General features: G+C 41.4%; 1 protein-coding gene across 3 annotated transcripts in view; it reads left to right on the top strand.

Moving 5' to 3' along the window:
- The window catches only part of TENM1 (teneurin transmembrane protein 1), a 766344-nt gene that overhangs the window by 724449 nt on the left and 15023 nt on the right, over positions 1 to 26872 (top strand). For all 3 annotated transcript variants that reach the window (XM_044305876.1, XM_044305878.1, XM_044305877.1), the window contains 2 exons: positions 11902 to 12074; positions 13210 to 13445. In XM_044305876.1, coding sequence (XP_044161811.1) covers positions 11902 to 12074; positions 13210 to 13445 — 409 coding nt within the window. The remainder of the gene's footprint in view (positions 1 to 11901; positions 12075 to 13209; positions 13446 to 26872) is intronic.

The following is a 26872-nucleotide window of genomic DNA, read 5'->3' on the forward strand; positions in this document are numbered from 1 at the left end:
ACATTCACCGCATGGGATAAATATGCTTATATTTTAAGGGTTCAGGCATTTTTGAGACATGTCAAAGCCAATGATTTTTATTTCTTGTATTGTTTATTTTTATAATGGACAAAGGGGTGATTTGATAAAAAAAAATAAAAAATAATTGAATACCTTTTTTATACTTAAAGGGAACCTTTAACCTCCAAAACACATTTTAAACCAACACCATTACCTTACAGTAGCCCCCAGTGTGTTCCTAATCATGTTTTTCATTCCTCCACTGGTTGTTGCATACTTTATAAAAACGCTGTTTTAATCTGTGTTTTCGCTATCCTCAGAGTCAGCTTGAAGTCAAGGGGGCAGCGGCCTCCTTGCTATAAGTCAAGCTAAGCCCCGCCCATTACCCGTCCTCCCTTCACTGTGATTGATATCCTGCTGTGAGGTTGGGATCATGCAAGTCTCGGGCATGCACGGTGAGCTCCTTGTCACTGCACGATTCTGGCTCCCGCACTCAACCGGCTGCTTTCCTCTCGCTGCGCATGCACCTGGCTTTTCCATCGTGCGCAGAGAGAGGAAAGCGGCCGGCGTGTGGGAGCCGGAGAAGGGATTGCGCAGTGACAAGGAGCGCACCGTGCATGCGCGAAGCCTTGAACTATCCCAGCCTCACAGCAGGATGTCAATCACAGTGAAGGGAGGACAGGTAAGGGGTGAACTTAGCTTGACTTGAAGCAAGGAGGCCGCTGCCCCCTTGAGTTCAAGCTGATTCAGAGGATAGCAAAAACACAGATTACAACAGCGTTTTTAAAAAGTATACAACAACCAGTGGAGGAATTAAAAACATGATTAGGAACACACTGTGGGCTACTGTAAGGTAATGATGTTGGTTTAAAATGTGTCTTGGAGGTGACAGGTTCCCTTTAAGTCTCCCTAGGACAGTGATGGCTAACCTTGGCACTCCAGCTGTGGTAAAACTACAACTCCCAAGATGCCCCCCTTGCTTGGCTGCTCTCAGAACTCTGTAGAAATAAATGGAGCATGCTGGGAGTCGTAGTTTCACCACAGCTGGAATGCCAAGGTTAGCCATTACTGCCCTAGGGGATTTTAACATGTAATTGTCACTTCTATTATATACTGCAATGATATACCAACGCAGTGTATGGGAGATTCATTATTATCCTATGAAACCCTACCACAGGCAGCGCCCCAAAGGATCTTTGCTGTGGCAGGCCTTGGAGCCTTCAGAAAGCCTGAGGTTGCCATATCAGCTCCCTGGTTCTTGGTGTGAGGGAACTGTTTGGGCCTCGAGCGTACAGCACTTCCGGGGTTTCACCGCACAGATGCTGTGTTCCCAATTGAGGGGTTAAATATCCATGGTCACTGTTAATACCCATAACGGACAATGCCTTCTGGTGTGTGCTGTGTAAAACTGTGGGCATACAGAATCTACAATGCCCACTCAACTCCTGAGTGAGCACCATCTTTAAAATCTGGACATCTCTGGTACATGTACAGAGGGATGTCCTGAAGAGGTTAAATGTTTCATTTTTTGTAATATATCAGTTTATAAACAGGATGCTTTACGTAAATTAGACCCCAGTTTCCCTTGTGTAGGAGAAGGGTCCATTCATACAACCATAAGCCTCCGTGCCTGTATTGCAGACTGCAAACCGCAATACATGGGCACTAGCTGTGTGCACTGCATGCTACAGATGCGGTCCCATTGACTTTAATTGGTCCACAATCAACAAGGTACCACAAAAGATAGGACATGTCCTATCCTTTGCAGAGTGGAGGCACGCATTAGAAGCACTCTGAATAGCCTTTTGGGTCTGTGTCTCTGCATCACAAAAGATGGCCGTATCTTGCGGACCCAAGTCAATGGGTCTGCACCGCAATAGGGGATTCACATGGCCCGTGCTCGTGCATTAAGGACTGCTATTTGCAGTCCGCAGCATGGGCTCGGAGTCCTTACGTTCGTACCCTAATGCTTACCATAGTGTTGGTCGAGCACCAAAGTGCTTGTGTGCTCTGGTGCTCGAGTAGAACACTTTTTGCGATGCTCGGGTGCTCTGTAGAGCACCTGAGCACAATGGAAGTCAATGGGAGAACCCAAGTATTAAACCAGGCACCCCCTGCTCTGAAGAGGAGAGGGTGTCGGGACTCTAGTTCGGCTTAGGAGTCCCTGCTCTGACTCCATATATAGCTATGTTCATATATGGAGTCAGTGCTTTAGGACACCCAGTGTATTTAAAACTAATTTAGCCTCTATTTTTTTAAAGTTTCTGCCGTGATTTGAACTCACAACCTTCTACATTACAGCCAAGAAACTTAACCACTACACTATAGAGCTGCATGGCCATTTAGTTAAAAAAAAAAAAAAAAAAAAAAATTTAGACTTCTGCTGTATAGGAATACCTACTACCAGTAGCAACCAATCAGAGCTCAGCGTTCCCTTTTTCCACAGCAGTAGTGCAGGCCTATGCACATACAGGCTCATTCAATAAAACTAATTTTGGGAAAGCTCTTTGTTCACACAGTCTTCTTTATTATACATGGTCCCAGGGGGCACAATACAGCTGCATATGGAGAAATACAAACCCATAGGGACTCCATGCGCCAGCGTACAGGCTCCAGCCACATAGCTTTGCCACGTACTTGAGACCTAAATCTGCATTTCCCTTCACTGCAGATAGACGTCACTGGAAACTCTACCATATAAATGATAACTGGCCCATAATATCTCCCGCAGACAGGAAAAGGTACAACTGGAATGCTTTCTTGCCTAAAAACTGTAATTAGCTACATCTAGGCCTAGACAATGAGGTTTTTTTCCCTATACTAATGTTATTGGAGTAATATTTCTAAATCCTGAGATCAATGAATACCTGCAGAGACTTTCTTTTCTCATCAGAACCTTCTTTTTTTCTGATGGTAGCACTCACCCACATACAGCCCGCATATTGATTTCCACTTCATGCTACAATGCGAACAATAATGACCATCAGCAGGGAAAAAATGGTCATATGAAAAAAAATATTGTTACCTTATTATTATTATCACTACTATTATTTGCCGTTGCAACTGTAAATCTAAGAGGAGTTACGGTAGATATACATAATAGCATGAAACTATTAACGGGCTGGTACAGAGGGGCAGAGAACCCTGTCCGCGAGAGCTTACAATCTAGAGATGAGCGAAGCAATTTCAGTTGCTACATCCAAAGTCGTTTCTTAGTTATAATACTGTATGGAGTACAGTATGAGCCGATGAGCCGAAGTAAGTTATTCATGAAGTCACGCGAGACTCAGTGGAATAACTTCGGTAATTGGTTATTTCAGTGAAAAACCTTGAAACCAAACTCGGCTTTAGTTCCAAGATACCACTCGGATCCGAAGTTGAGTTCGGTTCCAAGTTTTGAAGTGGGTTTTCACTGTAATAATCACTTAACAAAGTTATTCAACAAAGTCTCGTGCGACATCGTGAAGAACTGACTTCGGCTCATCGGGGCCCATACACTCTAATACTGTATGAAGATGAATCTCCATACAATATTATAAAGAATTTTTTAGCGAATCCGCTTCAGATGTAAATCTGAAGCTCGCTTCACTCATCTACAGTTGACAAAAAAAACAATATTTTCATCCTCTTATATGACGCTCATGGCGTCGGCAGACCACTCTCCAGGAGGACTGCAGCTGCAACATCCCTCACTGACCATAAACATTGTATACTCAGTAAATGAAGGTTATAAATTGTAAAACATCTTCCCAATTTGCCATGATTAATTGCATGAGTGAAAACGCAGAATAATGTGATGCTGGGAACTGCAGAAAGCAGAGCAGGGACTCGAGGCAGCCGTCTGGGAGATAAGACTTCAGAAACATGGCAGCACTGTGCTATACAACGGCACACAGAGACTTCTGCTCTCTCTGTCGCGTCCTCTCCACTTTCATTTACAGGACCAGACAGTGAAAACATCATCACACACGAGAGGGCGTGGCAGTTGCGCAGAGAGAGCAGAGTCTCTAGGTGTAAGGGCAACGCCCCTGTTGCTCCTAGAGGCTCATTTACATATATACAAACCATCATTTTTCTCAGCAATGTGGGCACATATGAACACGGGACCAAAACAGATGCCTTCAGCTGCCAAGTGCATATACAAACCTACTGACAGATGCCCTTTATAGTTATACACAATGTGTGTGTGTGGGGGGGAGGGGGGTTTATTTATTTATAGGTTATAAAGTGATCCCTCATAAGACAATTGGCTCAGGATACAATAATATCAATTTACAATGAAACTAGACTAAGCATGCAATGCCTTAGACTCAGATCCAACCAATCAACATGGCCATTTCTCTGGTATAGCAGCAGCTTACAGTACAGTGCGGCATGTTCCTTACTTCCCTTCATATGCCAGGATGGGTTGCTCCTGTTGATGGCGGCTCAGTCTCATTTTTCGAGTACACTGGGTGCTACACTGGACCCTGGAGAAGCTCCTGTCCTCATCCTAGACAGTGATGTACTTCCATCATCTATTCCTGACTGTTATAAGTAGGACTTGCTTTATCCATCTTATTTTTCTTACATTTTCACTTTCTCTTGCAAGGACATTTTGATAACAATTATTCGTTTCCCATAGAGTTATTGACTCAAGTTACAATGGTTTAAACTTACAATTGGAGATTATGTATTTTGGGACAAAAAGGGTATTAGGTTTGTGTCCCAGATGGTGCTGGAAGGACAGCTGAAGACACTAGAGGAAATGGGTCTAAGTATAGATAAAGATTGTCTCACATGGTTTAGATATGCTAGACTAAAACATGCATTTGACACAACCGAGAATAGATGGCTTTTTTCTGCTTTTCCGTATTCCTTGTGAAGCAAAAGCAAATAGGATAGGGAAAAAAATCTTTTTAATGTATTGAGTAATTTTGTAGTACATGATGGTGTATATTTGTATAGTTGTAATGTCTATCCCCTATGTCTTTGGGGTCCTTTTGCTGTTTTGTCTCAACGAGATGTATGAAGAAAATGATAAATAAAAAATAAAAAAAATTACAATTGGTCGCCCCAGAATCAATTCATATTGTAACTGGAGGGACCGCTGCATATATAGCTGAACCACGTGGCATTAGAGAGGATTACTGAAGATGGGGGGTAAATGGTTAGGTGCACGTTTTCTGTGATACTTTGGAGACACGCAATTTTTCCCAAATTTCTATGTTTAAGGGCTGCACACGAATGCATTTTCTTCTATGTCCGTTCAGTTTCTTTTTTTTAGGTCTGTATTCACTTCAATGGAGCAGCATAAAAATGGAAATGACTCAGTATGAATTCCATTTCTATATGGCAGTTCCACAAAAAAAAAAAAACATGTCCTATTATTGTCCGCATTACGGACAAAGGATAGGACTGTTCTATTAAGGGCCAGCTCTTCCGTAAAATACGGAATGCACACAGCCTTTACCCGTGTTTTGAAAATCCGCAATAAGACATTAATAAATAATGGGGGTCATTTACTAACAGAAATTTGCTTATTTTGGGCATATTTCTGGCACAGATTGCATCGCAAAGGTTATTTGCGCTACAATCTGCGACTTTTCCCTGCTCATGCCAGGTCTAATAACGGGGCTGTGGCGTTGGCGGGGAAGGGGATGGGCCAGCACTCAGTTATCATTTTCTATGGCCTAGAAACGGTCTAAGTTTAAGCCAGTAAGGAAGCTGGCGTAGATTTAGACTGGCAGTAGATGTGCCGAAGTTATGTAGAGGCCGGCGCCATTGGACGGGGTTATTAAGACTGGCGTCTAGAACTTTGGTTTTAATAAATGACCCTCAAAATGTCTAAATGACACATTTGTCATATAATATGTTGCTACCTAATAATCAAAAGAAGGAACCCAAATATTTCTAAGATGCCCATGGCTCACTGAGATGAGCGATGTCTGTATGTACGCCAGGGATCCCAAATTGCAGAGAATCTGTCAATGCGCCTGGTCTAGGTGTTCCATCCTGTATCACATATCATTAACCAGTGAGACATGGAGGGCGCTGTCGTATTTCTCCAGCACATCTAACCTCTGAGAAGATCTTATTCAGAGGCTCTGAGGTATAATACCCATGGGTAATGGGTTGGTGCACTTTAAAATAAAAGAGGTAACAGAGGAGATTTGCTCTAACAGACTCTGCCAACAGAATGCTTTCCATGTATCTGGAAATCTACTGAATGGAATAACAGTTGATCATGGAGGGGGTGCAAGCAGAAGTGCCCTGCAATCAGCTATCAAGTAATGGGTCTACCGTAGACATCCCAATAATATTCAAACCTGGCAGATTCGGAGAAGGCGACCTTCACTCAGCTTTCTCTAGGCCAGTGATGTCATGACCAGCTCTGCCCTATAGAACTGAATGGGTCTGAGCTGCGATACCAAGCACAGACGGTATACCATGTACGGCACTGTTCTTGGTAAGCTGCGAGAAGGCCGCAGAGCTCACAGGAATGCTGGTGCCTTCTCAAACAGCTGATCGTCAGGGGTCCCCGGTGTCAGGTCCCCACAATCAGATACTGGTGACCTATCCAGAGGATAGGTCATCAGTATTAAAGTCTCCGAAAACCCTTTTAAAACTGTGCATACATATTAGATGTACAATACCTAAACCCGCTAAAATCATAAAGTTTAGTCGACCCTCTAATATGTATTGTGGCCTCCTGACTCTCCCCGGCAGACGATGTCATAGCAGGTAAGGATTGGACAAGTTGGATTCAATTGTCTGATCGTCCTTTTATCTGGGAGATAAGAGGAGCCTGGACGCAGCTTTCTCCCCGTTCACTACATACCGTATACTCGCTCGGCTGAGCATGCATACTGTATGTATGTGAGGATAGGTAGACATAGGGGTCAGCCAAACAAGCATAGGCCAGCAGCTATCTCATAGGGACAAAAAGCTTATCTCTATTTGCTGCCTAGTTGAATGCATTCTATTGTTCCGCAATTCCAGATACAGGGATGTGCATTGTTCTTCTATAGCATTATTGACAGGAAGTCCATCAAATATCTGTCACCATCCAGGGTACTTTATCTACATCTCTTTATTTTTCTAAATATTCGCAAGCATGTATATACACGTGTGTAAGTGATATTGCTAATTTTTTTTTTTTTTTTTTGGGGGGGGGTTAATAATCCTTGTATCTTATGTTTAGTGGTCCTTTAAAATTGCCTCAGGTAAAAGACCGGTCACAATTCCAGCTGTACGTGTTTTTTTATGGTGAATCACCGAAGCATTGCATGAGCAGTTAGCCATTTTTATTTGTGGTCAAAGATTGCCATCTAGTGGTAGACTTGGGGAATGACAGAAGACTCTAACTCCAATAGTTATTTAAATGTAGCACTGCAGATGCCTTACGTTAGTTACACTTCAAATCTTAGATTTTTTTGTAAACTATCTTTCCTTCAGTTTTCTCCATCCACCTGTATTCATATGAAATTCCAATTATTATTTTTTGCACAAAGGCACAGTATTACATTGCAAAGGGGAGACTCTGAGACAATTCTCACTTAAATAAAGCATATAAATGACAAACACGTTCTGCAGTGCTATTAGAGACTCACATGTAAACATTTTGTAGAAACAGCCTTGGATATAAAGATTTTGTGGGACATTTATTAAGCCAGATACGTCTGGTTTATGGTGTAAAAATTTTGCACGAATTGCGGGTTGCTGCGTTTTCTGCAGCATTTCTGCGACATTTAGGACTTTTCAAATTGGTGTATGTTTAAGGCTACTTTCACACTAGCGTTCGGGGCTCCGCTTGTGAGTTCTGTTTGAAGGCTCTCACAAGCGGCCCCGAACACATCCGTACGGCCCCGTGGATCCGCTCAGAATCCCTCAGTCTGGCCCCGTTTGGCCTCCGCTCAGCAGGGTGTCCGCCTGGCCATGCGGGTGTCTGCCTGGCCTGGCCGTGCAGAGCCAAACGGATCCGTCCAGACTTACAATGTAAGTCAATGGGGACGGATCCGTTTGAAGTTGACACAATATGGCTCAATTTCAAAAGGAATTAATCCCCCATTGACTTTCAATGTAAAGTCTGGACGGATCCGTCTGACTAACTTTCACACTTAGAATTTTTTCTGAAATATAATGCAGACAGATCCGTTCTGAACGGATCCCATCGTCTGCATTATAGGAGCGGATCCGTCTGTGTCACAAACAGATGCCAGGCAGCCCCTGTGTGTATTTTAACAGTAATTCATACAGCACAATGCGGTTGCACCAAATACAGTCCTGATCAAAAGTTTAAGACCACTTGAAAAATGGCAAAATATCATATTTAGCATGGCTGGATCTTAACAAGGTTCCAAGTAGAGCTTCAACATGCAACAAGAAGAAATGGGAGTGAGACAAAACATTTTTTGAGCATTAAATTTAATGAAAACAACGATTAAACTAAAACAGGCTGTTTTTCAGCTGATCAAAAGTTTAGGACCACACCTCCAAAAAAAAAATAACCCCCCCCCCCCCCAAAAAAAAAAAAAACTGAAATCCAACTTCCAAACATGAACTCAGTAATGAGTAGCTCCGCCGTTATTGTTGATCACTTCAAAAATTTGTTTTGGCATACTTGATGCAAGCGTTTCCATGAGGTGAGTGGGAACATTTCTCCAAGTGGTGAAGACGGCCGAACGAAGGCCATCTACTGTCTGGAACTGTTGTCCTTTTTTGTAAACTTCCCTTGCCATCCATCCCCAAAGGTTCTCAATTGGATTTAGACCCGGGGAACACGCAGGATGGGCCAAAAGAGTGGTGTTATTCTCCTGGAAGAAATCCCTTGTCCTGCGGAAATTGTGTACTGTAGCATTGTCCTGTTGAAAAACCTCAGTCATGAGGAATGCTCTCTGCAACATCTGGACATAGCCAGCGGCCGTTTGACGCCCCTGCACTTCCTGAAGCTCCATTGTTCCACTGAAGGAAAAAGCACTCCAGACCATTATGGCGCCCCCTCCACTGTGGCGCGTAGAAAACATCTCAGGTGGGATCTGCTTGTCATGCCAGTAACGTTGGAAACCATCAGGTCCATCAAGGTAAAAAAAAATTGCATCAGAGAATAAAACTTTCTATCACCTTTGAATGTCCCATGGTTGGTTCTCTCTTGCAAAGTCCAAACGAGCAGTTCTGTGGCGTTCAAGGAGACGAGGTCTTTGATGACGTTTTTAGTTTTTGAAGTCCTTCAGTCTCATATGCCATCTGATGGTTATGGGGCTGCAGTCAGCACCAGTAAGGGCCTTAATTTGGGTCGAGGATCGTCCAGTGTCTTGACGGACAGCCAATTGGATCCTCCGGCTCAGTGCTGGTGAAATTTTTTGGAGTCTTCCACTTTACTTTTTGTTCCATAACCCTCAGGATCATTTAGGAAATTCCAAATGACTGTCTTACTGCGTCCCACCTCAGCAGCGATGGCGCGCTGTGAGAGACCCTGCTTATGCAGTTCAACAACCAGACCACGTGTGACTACCTGATAGAAGATGACAATGAATCAACATCTTTGCACAGATTTGGCCTTTTAAAGGCATGTGGTCCTAAAATTTGTTTCAGTTTAATCGTTATTTTCAATTAATTGAATGCTCAAAAAATGTTTTGTCTCACTCTCATTTCTTCTTGTTGCATGTTGAAGCTCTACTTGGAACCTTGTTAAGATCCAACAATGTAAAATATGTTTTTTTTTTGTTTTTTTTTCATTTTTCAAGTGGTCTTAAACTTTTAATCAGGACTGTACATGAAAACTGTGAACCCTTTCATAAATGTGGTGTACCCACACAATGCAAAACCAGACTTAAAAGTGACATGCAAACCATCTCAAATTATAAATGTCCCCTTTATCTTGTTTGGGTTGGTATACTTTAAGAGGTAACAGAGGAGAGCACTTTCACCAGTTTAGGCCACTTTTTTCAGTGAGTTTTTAACAGAGGAGATTTGCCCTAACAGACTCTGTCAACAGGTCTGAGTGCTTTGTGCAAAGAGACGCCATGTATCCGGAAATCTACGGAATGGAATAACAGTTGATCATGGAGGGGGTGCCCACATGGTACTGTACGACTATTAACAATAAAGACTGACCAAACAGTGCAGTCTTTTTAGTTATAGCTCTCTGCGACCCATATGGCTGCACTGTTGTCGTATGCAGAGCATGTTTTGCCCCAGGCCCTGAATGTACTGGCCACTGGCTATACAACTGCATCACTGTCCTCAGGATGGTAATACAGTTGAATCACTGCGGTGGGACATGGGAGACAATGGCTCCCTTCCCAACCGTCCTCTTTAACAGGCCTCAGCCGCTAGACCTGAAACCTATGAGTAGTAAAATCTTGCAAGCTGTCACGTTCCAATGACATCATTGTGACAGCAGGCGCCAGGTCTCAAGCAGTGCAATGATGTAATTGCATGCCTGCATGAAACATTGGCAGCACATTGACTTCAACGCTATTACCTGCACCAAGAAGACAGCAACTAAGCCCGCAGACCATAAGAAGCCTTCATAGCTGACAGTGGTGGGAAGTCAGGTGAGTACAGCACTGTTGGGGAGCATTATCACTATTGGGGGCACTGTAGAGATCACTATTAACAATGAGGGCACTCTGTAAGAGATATATAGCTATTGGTGGGACTTTTATAATTCTATGGGGGGGCTATCCATATGACAGTATAATATCTGCAGTATAGTATTTGGGGGTATTGGGGAGCATAGACAGTAAAGTATTGGAGCACCAGGCTAGGAAGGATAATAAAAAAGAGAGGCCGCTAAGGTGTCCGCGTGGAAGATTCTGCAGCGATGAGATGTGGCTAAAAAAGTTGTCATGGGCTGAATAGAGAAAATAGTGAAAGAGAACATCTACATCAGAGGAGGCACTGGATGTAATAGGCATGTAATGCTGTATAGTCCTGTGCTTGTAGTCCAGGGCTTGTAGAAAGGTGGAGCGGTTACTCAGAGAATTTGGCACATATGCAATGGGGCTTGGGCCCCAGATCTTTTGATACCATAGCAATGTCCCTGCATGTTACATGCCTCTGCTTCTGGCTGTAGCCATTTGGTAACAGCCTCATATGATCAGATTCCATTCATTCCTGGGACAATCTGTTTGGCTTGGTTAATTGCACTACTGCAGCCATTTTCTGCCTACAAATATTTAAATGCTATGTACACCTTTGAGGGCAATTGTTTTTTTTATTTATTATTGCATTGTACTCATTTTGAGCTACGGATTATTTTTTCAATTGGTCTTTACTAAAAATATGGAGCCCTTTCTTCTGTACAGAGCTGAGATGCTCTAGTAGCAGCTTCTGGATTTTCTCTCTTTTCTGTCAGTTGGTGAACTGACGGACTTCGTATCTCTGTTCTCTGACATTATAAACCCTCATTATAGCTCAGTTCTTATCTTACTGATAAGAATGTGGCTTAAATAAGTATTTATTACCTCTAGTAGTTTATAGATAATGGTTATTAGATGACCGGCACAAAGTGAAAGAGAAAGCACCAGTCACACAGTTAGAAAAACAGTTAACCCTTTGTGACGGCTGAATATTTTTAATAAAGGCCAATTGAAAATAAGATTTTTAGCTAAAAATGAGTAAAATGCAATCATAAACAAAAATTGCCTCCAAAGGTGTACATAGCCTTTAAAGTACCTTCTATCAATGTAATGATTTTTACCATTGAAACCACACATACACTGTATTATGCAAGTTAATCCAATTAGCGTCCCTCTATACGGAGTAGTGACGACTGTTGTCAGTGCTATATAAATGTCCCCTATCTAGTGCTATGATCTCAATGAATTGCATTATCTAATAAACGCCGGTAAATGAAACCTTGGGGGCTGTTACCATTCTAAATGTCATTTGTGTGTTTTCTTTTTCTATTTTAAGGTATGACCCTGAAGGACATTTAACAAATGCAACCTTTCCAACTGGAGAAGTCAGCAGTTTCCACAGTGATATGGAAAAATCCACCCGGGTCGAGCTTGACACTTCAAACAAGGAAAATGTTATCACCACCACTAATATATCAGCAACAAGCATTGTGTATGCTTTAAAGCAAGGTAACGGGCACAAAGCAAGAATAGCAGCCAGTGTTAACAAGCCATGAGCTCCGACATTGATCCAGGGTCAGGTGTCTGGTGTTTCGTAACCAGTAGCAATTTTATCAGTAAAGTTAGACATCCAGGAGAATATGAGGGGCTATCTCCAGACATAAAATACTGATTATTCAACCACATCTTATTCAATATTTCATTTTTATTGTCATATTTTTATTTCTATATTTCTGTATTATCCCATAAAGCAACATGGATCGAATATACTTGGGTCATTATATGGAGGCTGTTTTTTTTTATCAGGTCCTTAAATGGTGTTATCCAAGATTTTAATAATGATGGCCTATCCTCTGGATACGCCATTAATATCAGATAGGAGATGTTCTGATACCTTGCCCCTCGCTGAGTAGATCCAGTGCTGGAAGATGGCTCTGGAACTACACAACACTAGAACAGCTGGTTGCTTGGGGCTGTTCCTAAGGATAGGCCATCAATATGAAAGTACTACAATACCCCTTTAAAGTCAAAAAAAGGAACTATTGTCCTAGATGGAAAATGCTGCCTATTCTGAATTATTGAATGTGTATTGAAATGTCGAAGCAAAAATAATGTCATAGGAATAGCTGTATTAAAACACTGCTTCATATTCAGAGTGAACATGCACTCAGTAGCAATAAGGCCTATAGCCAGGTTCACACTGTGCAGTTTTAATGCAGTTTTTGGCCATATTCACTACACTTAGATCCCTCCTTAGTCGTCTTTTTTCTAAAGAGAATAACCCAAATTTTGACATTCTTTCTGAGTAATGTAGTCCACCCATTCCAGATACTTTTTAGTAGTTGTACTTAGAGATAAAGGTTGCAATGGTAAAAAATATTCACAATTCACATAAATATAACTAGCACACAAAATATCCATGTCATTTTTTATTATAGACCAGGCATAAACCTTGTATGCTTTTATTTTGAACCCAGAAGAAGGGTATAAAGTATATGAGCAGTGATTCTATCAGGAAGGACGAGGGGTCTCCATGTTTAAAAAAAATAATACAAAAAACACAGAAAATACAATATTGTTTCCCTCTGCATATATGGAAGAAAAACTTGGATGGTCATCAACTCATGTTCTTATATTTTGGCAGAAAACAATATTAACATCTATCGAGTTAACCCCGATGGCTCTCTACGAGTCACCTTTGCAAGTGGGATGGAAATTAGCCTGAATGCAGAGCCCCATATATTAGCAGGAGTGGTCAGTCCTACTCTGGGTAAATGTAATATCTCGCTTCCGGGGGAGCACAGCCCAAATCTTATTGAGTGGCGACAACGTAAGGAGCAGAACAAAGGCAATATCTCCTCTTTTGAAAGGCGCTTAAGGGTAAGGCTTTGTCTCTGTCATATTACTACCTTGCTGTAATAAATTACAATCCTTCTGCTGTGTTCTGGCTGTGTGGGAAGAACCAATTTGTTTCATGTACTGTAATTGCAAAACAGAAATCATCTGGTGGTTCTGCATTGTGAATTGACTTTGAGAGCTTAAAGAAAAACTATAATCCTTGGCAGAGGATGTGATATTGCATTTCTTTGTATATACTTTTTTTATTGTTTCACATATTCACTTGATGCTTGTTTAAAAAAAAAGTGAAATATATATATTTTTATCTGCCTATCTGTCTAATTAGAGGTTAGCAAATTTCTTAAAATTCATTTTGGGTCTGATTTGATTGAAACGGCCATTAGATTCAATTCGGTCCAAATCGAGAAGTGCCCCAGTTGCCCTGAAAACCACAACCAGGTGCGTCTCTAAACACAGAGCAGGTGCAAATCTTTCCCTTATACCTCTGTGGAGGCTCTAATCCTGGTTTTGGTTCACAATCACTAATGGAAATTACTGACCAAAACACTGACGTGTGAATGAGGCTTAAACCTCTGAGGTCTACTAGAACTTTTAAACCATTTTCAAGCTCTTTAACACCAAGAAAGTATTAGTAATGTCAGACTGACAGCAACACGTGGTTATGGGTAAGCGTATGGTGGCCAGTGATTGCCAGGTCAGGTTTCAGGGGTGGACTGGCCATAGGCCCTACAGGAAAATTTCCCAATGGGTCGATGCTTCGAGGGCCATCTGAGGCCTCCTCTCAGCCTCCAGCCAGGTAAGTAATGATCTGACTCTCCTCTCCTGACTTCTAAATTCAAATGTATTGCCATTTTGAGGCAACTGGAGTAGGAAGACAGAATGTGGCACCTCGCACTGGCCACCGCAGAGTTGCAGTTTTTGGGGAGGTATTTTGTGCTGCTGGGTATTTGGCTATGCTGGGGTGGTATAATGTGCCACAATATGATATTGCTGGCAGCCTACTTATGTTGGCCCTTCCTTCAGTCAATTTGGACCTGGCTACAAAATGTGGCCACCAATCTGGCTATCTATTTATTAGTCCTTCTACCTATACAAACAGTTTAGTTTGCACTTTTGATAGGATGCAATTAAGAGGCACAACATGATTGTAATAAAAACTGTAGCACAATCAAATAGAGCACTAAAATGTTAGGCATGCATTAGAATTTTTACTTTTTTATACTAAAAAGCTGGAGCAGAAGTTTAATAATAAAAAAACCTCCTTCATTCTTTCTGTAGTAAAATTCCATAGTTGAAAACTCTCAAAATTGCCTTTGTGAATATGACCTGACATTGCCTTCTCTGTATATTTGTTCCTTATGCCACCGATATTTGTTCGATTTTGCTCACACATCAGGTAAACACTCAACATCAGCTCAAATAAAACTGCTTACGAAGGAATTGGTGGAACTGAAGCTTCAGCAAGAACATAAAAGAAAAAGAAATTGAAGGCATCAGACATTAATGTTAGATTACTTCAAATTCCAAGCACTACACACAAAAGTGGCAGATTAGATAAATTCCCCTCCCTAGGCATTTGACTATGAATTATGACTCACGCATAAAGCCATAAATCAATGTCATCAAAACCGATCCTCCGTCTCCATATTTTTGACCCTTTTGTAATTAAATACTTATGCATCTTTATGAATCCTGCTTGGGGTTTCTGCACTTGAAATGTAATAATTGTTTACTCCCTATCAAGTCAATTATTCTTCAACCTATATATGTTTTTTCTTTAAAGCAGTTATACCAAGTGCAGGGCATAAGGGGGTGATTGATGCAGTGTTCGTCCTTGTGCCATGCACTACCCACTCAGGTGCTGCAATGTATCAGTTGTGCCCAGACTGTTCTGTTAACCCCTTCACCTCCACAAAAAATGTATAAAAGTGATCAAAAAGACATATGTAAACAAAAAGAATACCAATAAAAACTACAGCCCGTACCACAAAAAACAAGCCCTCACACAGCTACATTGGTGAAAAAATAAAAATGGTATAGGCCAGTGATGGCTAACCTTGGCACTCCAGCTGTGGTGAAACTACGACTCCCAGCATGCTCCATTTATTTCTACAGAGTTCTGAGAGCAGCCAAGCAAGGGGGGCATCTTGGGAGTTGTAGTTTTACCACAGCTGGAGTGCCAAGGTTAGCCATCACTGGTATAGGCCCTAAACTAATTTCAGCAAATTAAATGTTAGAAAATCCAGATGCCACTCCTTCCCTTCTGAATGCTTCCGTGCCTCCAAACAGCGGTTTATGACCACATATAGGGTGTTCCGTATTCTGGAAAAAATGCATAACAAATTATGGGGTGCATTTTCTCCTGTTATCCCTTGTGAAAATGATACATTTGGGGCTAAAGCAACTTTATATTGGAAATAAAAGTTTTCATTTTTACAGCCATGTGTTTCTAAATTTTATGAAACGCTTGTTGGGTCAAAGCATTCACTTCACCCCTAGATGTATTTCTTGAGGAGTGTAGTTTCCAAAATGGGGTCCTTTTTGGGGTTTTCTTTCTAGGGGTACCTCAGGATCTCCTCATGTGACATGGCACCTGAAAACCATACAGCAAAATCTGCCCTCCATTAATAATATGGCGTTCCTTTCCCTCTGCACCTTGCCTTCGCCAATACTGCAGGAAATGACCACATATGGGGTGTTTCTGTAAAATACAGAATCAAAGTAATAAATATTGAGTTTTTTTACTGTTAACCCTTGCTGTGTCACAGGAAACTTGGATTTAAATGGAAAATCTGAGCAAAAAAATGTTATTTTAAAATTTCCCCTCCCTCCCCTTAAAGGGTTAATAAAATTTGTAAAATCCGTTTTGAATAACTTGAGGGGTGTAGTTTATAAAATTGGGTCATTTATGGGTGTGTTCTACTATGTAAGTCCCACAAAGTGACCCCATAACTGAACTGGTCCTTAAAAAAGTGGGTTTTGAAAATTTTCTTAAAACTTTTACAATTTTTTTTTAAACTTCTAAGCCTTCTAACTAAGAAATGTAAAGTAATAGCTATTTTATGAAGTATCACTATCTGTCTTAAAAGCAGAGAAATTCAAATTTTGAAAATAGCTAATTTTTCAAAATTTTTATGCACATTTTATTTTTTTATGCATAAAGGTAAAACGTATCAACTTCTATTCACCACTAACATGAAGTACAATGTGTCAAGAGAAAACAGTCTCAGAATGGCCTGCATAAGTAAAAGTGTTCCAATGTTATTACTAGATAAACTGACACGTCAGATTTAAAAAATGGGACTCCGACATTTGGTCCATACTGGCTGTCACTTGAAGGGGTTAATGACAGATACTATATAATATTGTGGTGGGAGCACAACAATAATACACAGTCAAGCACCCGCCACAACTGCCAAGATCAGAGCAAGCTCTGATCCTGGCAGTTTAATCCTTTAGATGCCATAGTCAATCAGAAGAGGCTTCCTCTATCTGGCCATTGGCATCCTGAGACGTGATGGTGAAATACCAATGAATTACCATGGCAACAAGGACCCAACAAAGAGTTAGGGCTTAATAGGAGGCCAGTGACAGGCTATAAATGCTTTGGATTACTATGTTTTCCAATGCATTTTCAAACAATCTCAGAATTATTGCTTTAAATCCCCTAGAGGGAATAAAAAAGGAAGAAAATAAATCTTTTTTTTTTTTTTTTTTTTAAATGGATAACCATAAAAGATATATCGTATATATTTGGTACTAGCACTATAGTAACACCTGGTAAAATATAATATTATCTCTATAGCACAACATATTGTGTGGATTAGATTTTTCTTTTCTTTTTTCTTCACCCCTTCCCCCCCAAAAAAAATATAAAAATTAGTCCATAAATGATACAGATTCTACCAAGAAATAGCAGCAATAAAAAAATATAATGTATCCCCTAAAACACAAGCCTTCATATGCATATGTCAACAGAAAAACATTAAGTTATGGCTCTTGGAATGTGTTACCTCGAAAATAACTTTTTCTCCATAAATCATGCTTTTCTTATGCAAAAGTTAATAAAGTAACTGTACATATTTCATATTACCATGTTCCTAATAAACTAAAGAAAGTTGACATGTGAATACCCTTAAAGGAAATTTGTCATCAGAAAATGACCTGCTATTTAAATCACTTTTTTATGTTTAACACATGTTTAAAAGAATTTTTGATGTTATTTTTAATTTTCCATGCGTTCCACATATTTAAACAAAAAATATAAAATCCTGCAGTCTTCACACTGGCCACTATTTCTAATAATTGGCACCACATTTTGGTTTATACAGATCACTTTACTGCAGATAACTCATTCTAAGGCCAAATGCACACGGCCATGAGCGATCCGTGGAACCACGGGCTGGATTCCTGCTGAGAGCAGGAGCGCACGGAGTCATTGGTTTAGGCCGTGTGCATTCGGCCTAATCCTGCCTGTAATGATAAGGAGATATCATCTCTGTGTATAGATAAGACAGGATCCACCATTCACAATAGGTGATTGTCAGAGCTTATCTAATCTTTCCTTGTACAATGACCTCTGCACAGGTCACAGAGCCTGCCTGGAAAACTCTCCCATAGAAGTCAATGAAGTCCCCTCTTGACCATTGTGTCTATGGGCCATGGGGCTGCTGTAAAGCAATTTTCGAAAGCTGTTTAAATGCTGTTAAGAAAAGCTCAGGCAAGATGGCCTCCCACATAATCATGTTCAGAAAATAGAAGAAATAAATCTGCAACCAGAAGATAAAAACAGATTAGAAAAAAAGGAGATGTGTCACTATTTGGTTTTAACTGGCAGATATACATTTTTGGTGACACATTTCCTTTAAACAACCACCCTCTACCTGTGAATTGCTCCATACAGAAGCCACATAAACCAATCACGTGGCTGCTTCCCAATAGAGCTCACCATGTCAGATCTACTATTATTAGGAGGCATGTGACAATGTCATTTGATGACTTGACAAAGCTGTGCCCCATACAGTGTCCTCCTGGCTAGTGTTCTTCCTCTCTTAACCTCAACTGTTCTCAAACTTGCAATGCCTCGTTACTTTACGGGTGGTTAATAGCTATGTCTACCCAAATGTTTCTCAGTTAGCGCCCTTCCTCCCTCTCACCTTTATAAAATTATAATAGACATAAAATGTGTATCTTCTGAACATTTGGCCAACTTGTCAGGGCTAGACATGGAAACAAAGGAAAAAGAAACAATGTTTCAAGGGAGCTAAATAGAAACATTACTTTTGTTATTCTGCCTGTCCCTTCATTCTATCCCTTTTCTTTATCTCCCTCACCATGCACAGAAGCTCTGATAATATAACCTAATACGGGACACCTAATGAATATACCACAATAAATAATAAAAGCATTCACATATATGAGGAAAGATAAAAGCTTATGGGTGAAAGTATTAACTAATTGTTTCAAGTGGCAGCAATGTAGTTTTAATTCTCCTTGCTGAGGCAATAGCCTTGACGTTACTGGGCATACAAGAAAAACAACGTTACACAATCATAGCCATACAATACCAGCATAATGGATTCTGATATCACTTATGTTCAGATTTTTCTAATTCTGTCTGAACTGCAGCATTTTAAGTAACGTCTTTACAGTAATGCAATCGTATTTAAAGCACTTATATAATCTAGACATTGGTCCCTTTTTGCGTCTCAAGTCTTGTCGTATATTAGCCGCAGCCTTCGACAGTCCATGTGCCTGAATTGAAATCTGGCATCGATTTCAGTCTTCTTCTATGCCAGAAACGGATAAGAAGATGATAAATGTGACAGGGCTGCTGGCCAACTCCCCTCCCCACCCTCGCCATGCCCACTTTTTACGAAAGTGGCAAAGGTGGCAGAGAAACATCACTTGCACAGTGTGTTTGTGTTTTTTTTCATTTTTCATGCCAGAAAACTGCCCAAAAATACTAATTAGCCCTTTAGCTACCTGGAGTGAAGGGTAAACATGGCTCCCGCTCACATGCTCTCCGCTGTTTCCATGACCCCAACCGTCAATATGCTGATCGTGGTCATTAAAGCCTTTCGATGCCGTGATCAAGTGTGATCACAGCATCTAAAAACTCAAAAACCCGGAACCGCGCGCTTCCAGGTTTCTTACCTGCATCCTCTGTGGCCTCTTCACATGTAAATGGATGAGATGAGTATGGGTTTTTTTACCTCCATTTCAGGAAAAATAGTATCGTTACCACAAAGCGCAAGGAAATTCAGCTTCACGGCGAATCAAATTTTCCTGCAAATCAAATCGAAGTCCACTGCAGATACTTTGCTTCGCTCAACACTAACGAAGTATATTTTTTATCAAAATGCATAGGCCCACTCACCACACCAAGGTTACCTCTATCAAGTGGGTCCCTACTCTGATTTAACGCATCACCACATGGCAACCACCGCCACTGCAACACAGTGCCCACAGGTGGCAAGATCTAGCAGTCCAACAGCTCCCCTGCTGCCTGACTAAGTCCCCTTGGTACTGGGCCACACCAACCTAGCACAACAAAAACCCACCGTTTGGTCTCACATGCCAAGTAGGCTTTATCCCTTGGGCATTTAGCCTGTTTCCTACTGATGAACTTGCAGTACAATGATGGTAGTATGAATGCTCCACCTCACTCTTATCCATTATCAAAGCACTCACTTAGGCCGCTGTTCGCCCATACCTGTATTGCGGCCCGCAAACAGCTAGTCCTCAATATGCGAGCACCAGCCATATGCACTCCACATCACGGATGCGGACCCATTCACTTGAACATTTTTTTGCGGTGCCAACGGATGTTGAATGGGTCTGGATCCGTCGCTGCAGTAGCATGGATGGTGCCCTTGCATTGGGGGTCGAAAATTATGGCCCCCAATGCACGGAACAGCCGATTGTGAATGAGCTCTTATTTGGTAAGGCTTTTCTATTTCATGTTTCTGTTACAGTTACAAAGGTTAAAAATATACTTCATCAGGTACAGCCTTTCACAGCTGTTTGACCAGAGGATGGATGGAAAAATAAACTCCAAGCCAACTGCAGACCATTTTCTAGCCAATTTCTTCATGACTCCACACTGCAGTTGAATAATTTAGGCTACTTACATCTGCATTTTCCTTTCCGCTATTGAGATCCGTCATAGGATGTCAATAGCAGAGGAAAACGCTTCCGTTTTGTCCCCATTTATTGTCAACGGAAACAAAACTGAAATGGACGGAATGCACCAGAATACATTCTGTTCCGTTTGGTTGCGTTCCCATAACGGACAGAAAACCGCTGCCAGGACCCCCAGTGATTACAAAAACAAAGGTCCACAAGTTCCCTTGTGAATACAGAGACAAGGGACTGTGACTGTCAGAGCTAAGAACAGTCTCATAGAAGTGAATAGAGCAGTGGTCAGGCATGTAAACTACTGCTCCGTTCACTTAAGGACCCCCCTCTGTTCTCATGATTGCTGGTAGTCCCAGTGGTTGGACCCCTTACAATCAGACACTTCCAAAGGGAAAATGTATTCTTTCTAGGAAGCCACTTTAAGGGGAACCTGTCACCAGGGAATGCAGTGCGATCTGCAGGCAGCATGTTATAGAGCAGGAGGAGCTGAGCAGGTTGATAAATAATAATAATAATGGACAGGTGCTCTAAACTTATATTTCTAAAAATGTAATTTAATTGAAGTAAAAACCCATTAAAAACAATGCAAAATAATAATCAATACATAATTATGACAAAATATGACAATTCCAGTGCATAAATTTGCCCTGGGCCCTCCAACTGTTAATAATGTGAATCCACTGTATATATAAAGATGGCAATGATATACATAGCAGAAAGCCGTATTGGCAATCTAAACTAATTGTAGATAAAGTCTATATCGTGCATTCAATACAGGTCCTAAAAGTTCTAATAGAATGAGTTGCAATTCTATACTGTTACTGATATTGCAGTTCACGTGGTGCGGTTTTTAAGGTCCTGCATAATGTCAGATGTTTTAAACTTGCAGAGATATATTGTGTGGTATGGATTTTAGGTGGCTGGAAGACCGTGCTAAGTGACCGGAGTAAAGATGCCGTTCCATGATGGTTAATGCCAAATGGGTCCTCTGTACGACCGCCACTCCCCGCTTTGTTTGTGCAGTGAGCGGTCTCTGCTGCACACTTGTTATGGCTGAGGTGTGCACGGCCTGTGCGGTATAGTCTCAGCTCCCCACTCCACTGGTAGTACATATGGCCTGTGCGGTATAGTCTCAGCTCCCCACTCTGCTGGTGGTACATACGGCCTGTGCTGTGTAGTCTCAGCTCCCCACTCCACTGGTAGTACGCACGCCCTGTGCTGTGTAGTCTCAGCTCCCCACTCCGCTGGTAGTACATACGGCCTGTGCTGTGTAGTATCAGCTCCCCACTCCGCTGGTAGTACATACGGCCTGTGCTGTGTAGTCTCAGCTCCCCACTCCACTGGTTGTACATACGGCCTGTGCTGCGTAGTCTCAGCTCCCCACTCCACTGGTAGTACATACGGCCTGTGCGGTATAGTCTCATTATCCATTATCCATTATCAAAGCACTCACTTAGGCCGCTGTTCGCCCATACCTGTATTGCGGCCCGCAAACAGCTAGTCCTCAATATGCGAGCACCAGCCATATGCACTCCACATCACGGATGCGGACCCATTCACTTGAACATTTTTTTGCGGTGCCAACGGATGTTGAATGGGTCTGGATCCGTCGCTGCAGTAGCATGGATGGTGCCCTTGCATTGGGGGTCGAAAATTATGGCCCCCAATGCACGGAACAGCCGATTGTGAATGAGCTCTTATTTGGTAAGGCTTTTCTATTTCATGTTTCTGTTACAGTTACAAAGGTTAAAAATATACTTCATCAGGTACAGCCTTTCACAGCTGTTTGACCAGAGGATGGATGGAAAAATAAACTCCAAGCCAACTGCAGACCATTTTCTAGCCAATTTCTTCATGACTCCACACTGCAGTTGAATAATTTAGGCTACTTACATCTGCATTTTCCTTTCCGCTATTGAGATCCGTCATAGGATGTCAATAGCAGAGGAAAACGCTTCCGTTTTGTCCCCATTTATTGTCAACGGAAACAAAACTGAAATGGACGGAATGCACCAGAATACATTCTGTTCCGTTTGGTTGCGTTCCCATAACGGACAGAAAACCGCTGCCAGGACCCCCAGTGATTACAAAAACAAAGGTCCACAAGTTCCCTTGTGAATACAGAGACAAGGGACTGTGACTGTCAGAGCTAAGAACAGTCTCATAGAAGTGAATAGAGCAGTGGTCAGGCATGTAAACTACTGCTCCGTTCACTTAAGGACCCCCCTCTGTTCTCATGATTGCTGGTAGTCCCAGTGGTTGGACCCCTTACAATCAGACACTTCCAAAGGGAAAATGTATTCTTTCTAGGAAGCCACTTTAAGGGGAACCTGTCACCAGGGAATGCAGTGCGATCTGCAGGCAGCATGTTATAGAGCAGGAGGAGCTGAGCAGGTTGATAAATAATAATAATAATGGACAGGTGCTCTAAACTTATATTTCTAAAAATGTAATTTAATTGAAGTAAAAACCCATTAAAAACAATGCAAAATAATAATCAATACATAATTATGACAAAATATGACAATTCCAGTGCATAAATTTGCCCTGGGCCCTCCAACTGTTAATAATGTGAATCCACTGTATATATAAAGATGGCAATGATATACATAGCAGAAAGCCGTATTGGCAATCTAAACTAATTGTAGATAAAGTCTATATCGTGCATTCAATACAGGTCCTAAAAGTTCTAATAGAATGAGTTGCAATTCTATACTGTTACTGATATTGCAGTTCACGTGGTGCGGTTTTTAAGGTCCTGCATAATGTCAGATGTTTTAAACTTGCAGAGATATATTGTGTGGTATGGATTTTAGGTGGCTGGAAGACCGTGCTAAGTGACCGGAGTAAAGATGCCGTTCCATGATGGTTAATGCCAAATGGGTCCTCTGTACGACCGCCACTCCCCGCTTTGTTTGTGCAGTGAGCGGTCTCTGCTGCACACTTGTTATGGCTGAGGTGTGCACGGCCTGTGCGGTATAGTCTCAGCTCCCCACTCCACTGGTAGTACATATGGCCTGTGCGGTATAGTCTCAGCTCCCCACTCTGCTGGTGGTACATACGGCCTGTGCTGTGTAGTCTCAGCTCCCCACTCTGCTGGTGGTACATACGGCCTGTGCTGTGTAGTCTCAGCTCCCCACTCCGCTGGTAGTACATACGGCCTGTGCTGTGTAGTATCAGCTCCCCACTCCGCTGGTAGTACATACGGCCTGTGCTGTGTAGTCTCAGCTCCCCACTCCACTGGTTGTACATACGGCCTGTGCTGCGTAGTCTCAGCTCCCCACTCCACTGGTAGTACATACGGCCTGTGCGGTATAGTCTCAGCTCCCCACTCCACTGGTGGTACATACGGCCTCGTTCCCACCTGCAGAGAGTCTGCACTTGGGCTGTATCTCAGAAGGTCTGCTGAGACTTGCGGTACCACAGATTAAAATTGTATATTAATTGCACCAATTCTGAATCGAATGCTCCTTTCGTTCATTCGAATATTCACACAGATATATTGCCTTCCTATCAGTTAAATAAATTATCCACATGCCACTCTATGGGCTATATGTGTTCCGGGGCTCCTCAGTAGCCATAATTCAAAGTTATAAGTATAGTTCTGTGGGAGAAGATTCAGTAACACTCATACATTAATCTCTGCTTTTTCTGAACTTCAGACCACCCCTTTTCCCATAGAAGAATAGGCCAATCTGCTCAGCAACTCCTGCTCTATAACGTACAGATTGCATTGCATTTTCATGGTGACAGGTTCTCTTTAAGCAGATCTTAATTTTGTCATATGCTTTCAATTATGGTAGCATGAACTACCTGTATAGTGTTGGAAAATTGACGCATTTTTCCAGGGCAAGAAAAAAAAAGACAAATTGTGAGTAGCATAAATGTTTCTAATAATGGAAAGAAGAATCAGACACATATTTCCAATAAAATGTTTCATTCTGAATCCGAGATATTATCTGTTCTGTTGTGTTCAGCAGAATTCAGAGCCTGTATTTCAGTATCTCTTCAGAGGTCAGTGCTCATAATATCACAGATCAGACAGTTTACGATGTAGCTTATTATTTTCAACATAAAAGAGTACAAGTGTCGGAGATGGATTTATGTTCCCACGGTGCTTTGCAGCCCAGACCTATCATTTCATAATAAATTGTATCTGCTGGTTATGCACATACCTGTCTCTGTATTAACACTTGCTGTGGAGTGGTGAATTTCTTAAAAGGTAACATTGCTGGATGTAATTTGGTCATAAATTGTAACTGTTACAAGAGGGAGGATAAATGACAAATTTTTACAAGCTTTACAAAAAGCAGTCATTTAAATGTATGGCAGAAAGTGAAAGCAGAAGGTTTAGGGTTTTAGGCCCTGGTGCAAAAGTTCAGCTTGGGTCCCCCTTCCCTCTGTGCTTTGCGGCCAGGGGCATGGAAGCATCTAGCCCTCGTGCTGCCTGAGGCAAAAATTAAAAATTCTTGACCTAACCCCTTCCCTCCAGCCAGAGGTGTAACTTGACAAGGGTCCAATAGCGACTGCTACCTCTGCACCCCCTATAGCTACACCCCTGAATCCACTCCTAATATTGGCTTCCAAAACTGCATCAAGAAACCTGTGTGGTTGTACCCTTAGTGAGAGAAATAAACCCTAATTAATTATTGTAAAAAAAAAAATATGCAGTACAACCCCATAGACTGGGTCTGTATTACAGATGCATGCTGCATATGATTGTGTGCGTGTCGCCATAGACAAATGTCATATACAAATGCAATAATTAGCCATAACACTAACAGAATGTTGTGTACTATGTATATTGTATGTGCAGCCCAATCCTTAGCACGTTGTGGGGCACTGTGAGCGCTGACAACTCTTTATCATAGCATTTTCAGAAATTGTGGCACAGTAGCTTTTCTGTGGGACCAGGCCAGATGGTCTAGTCCTCACTGCCCACATAAATCAATGAGCTATAGGTGCCCATAACCCTGTCAGTGCATTGATTGTATTTCCTTGGGCTACATTTGGTAGGTACTACTGACTATTGCCTCCAACCAGAAGAACTGCCATTGTACAGATACTCTGACCCAGTTGTCCAGACTCTATCCATCACAATTGTCAGATTCACTGATTTACAAGATTCTTATGCTTGATCATTTTTTCTACTTTCAACACAAAGGGGGGGGGGGGGATTATCATGAGCATAATATTTTCCTTGAATGAAGTTTGCTGAACGGCTAATAACACTTTTTTTCCCCACTAATACACCCCAAAAACGACTGTCAATTTCTCACTTCACCGCACAATGGCTAACAAGACTTTTTTTCCACTTATACACCCCCAAAAAGGCTTTAAAGCATATAACTGCACCGCTGAATTGCAAATAATACCTTTTTTTTTCCTTCCACTAATACACCCCAAAAAAGACTTTAGAACATATAACTGCACCGCTGAACAGCTAATACCCCTTTTTTCCCACTAATACACCCCAAAAAAGGCTGTCATTTTGTCACTTCACAGCAAAAAGGCTAATAAGCCTTTTTTTTCCACAAATACACCCAAAAAATTCTTCAGAACATATAACTGCACCGCTGAACGGCTAATAACACTTTTGTTTTCTACTAATACACCCCAAAAAAGGCTGTAATATCCTCACTTCACCACACAACGGTTAACATGCCTTTTTTTCCACTAATGCACCACAAAAAAGGCTTTGGAATATAAAACTGCACTGTTGAATGGCAAATAAGCCATTTTTTCACTAAAACCCCCCAAAAAAACCTTCACAACATATAACTGCATCACTTAACAGCTAATAGCACCTTTTTTTCCCACTAATACACCCCACAAAAGGCTTTAGAACATATAACTGCACTGTTAAACAGCAAATAAGCCCTTTTTTACCACTAATACACCCGAAAAAAGGCTTCAGAACATATAACTGCAACGCTGAAGAGCTAATACTTTTTTCCTACTAATAGACCCCACAAAAGGCTTCAGAACATATAACTGCACCGCTGAACAGCAAATACCACTTTTTTCCCACTAATACATCCCAAAAAGGTTGTTATTTTGTCACTTCAACGCACAAAGGCTAATAAGCCTTTTTTTTTTACACTAATACACCCCAAAAAAGGCTTCAGAACATATAACCTTACCGTTGAACAACTAATAGCACTTTTTTCCACTAATATACCCCAAAAAAGGCTTTAGAACATATAACTTTCCATCAAGATGATTATATGTTTTGAAATAAAGTATAGAAGATTTTATATAAAATAAACAGTGACAGGAGATAGTGCCACATGCGTGGTGTCGTTTGA

The sequence above is a fragment of the Bufo gargarizans genome, chromosome 9 (genome assembly GCF_014858855.1).
Source record: "Bufo gargarizans isolate SCDJY-AF-19 chromosome 9, ASM1485885v1, whole genome shotgun sequence".
Lineage (NCBI taxonomy): Eukaryota > Metazoa > Chordata > Amphibia > Anura > Bufonidae > Bufo > Bufo gargarizans.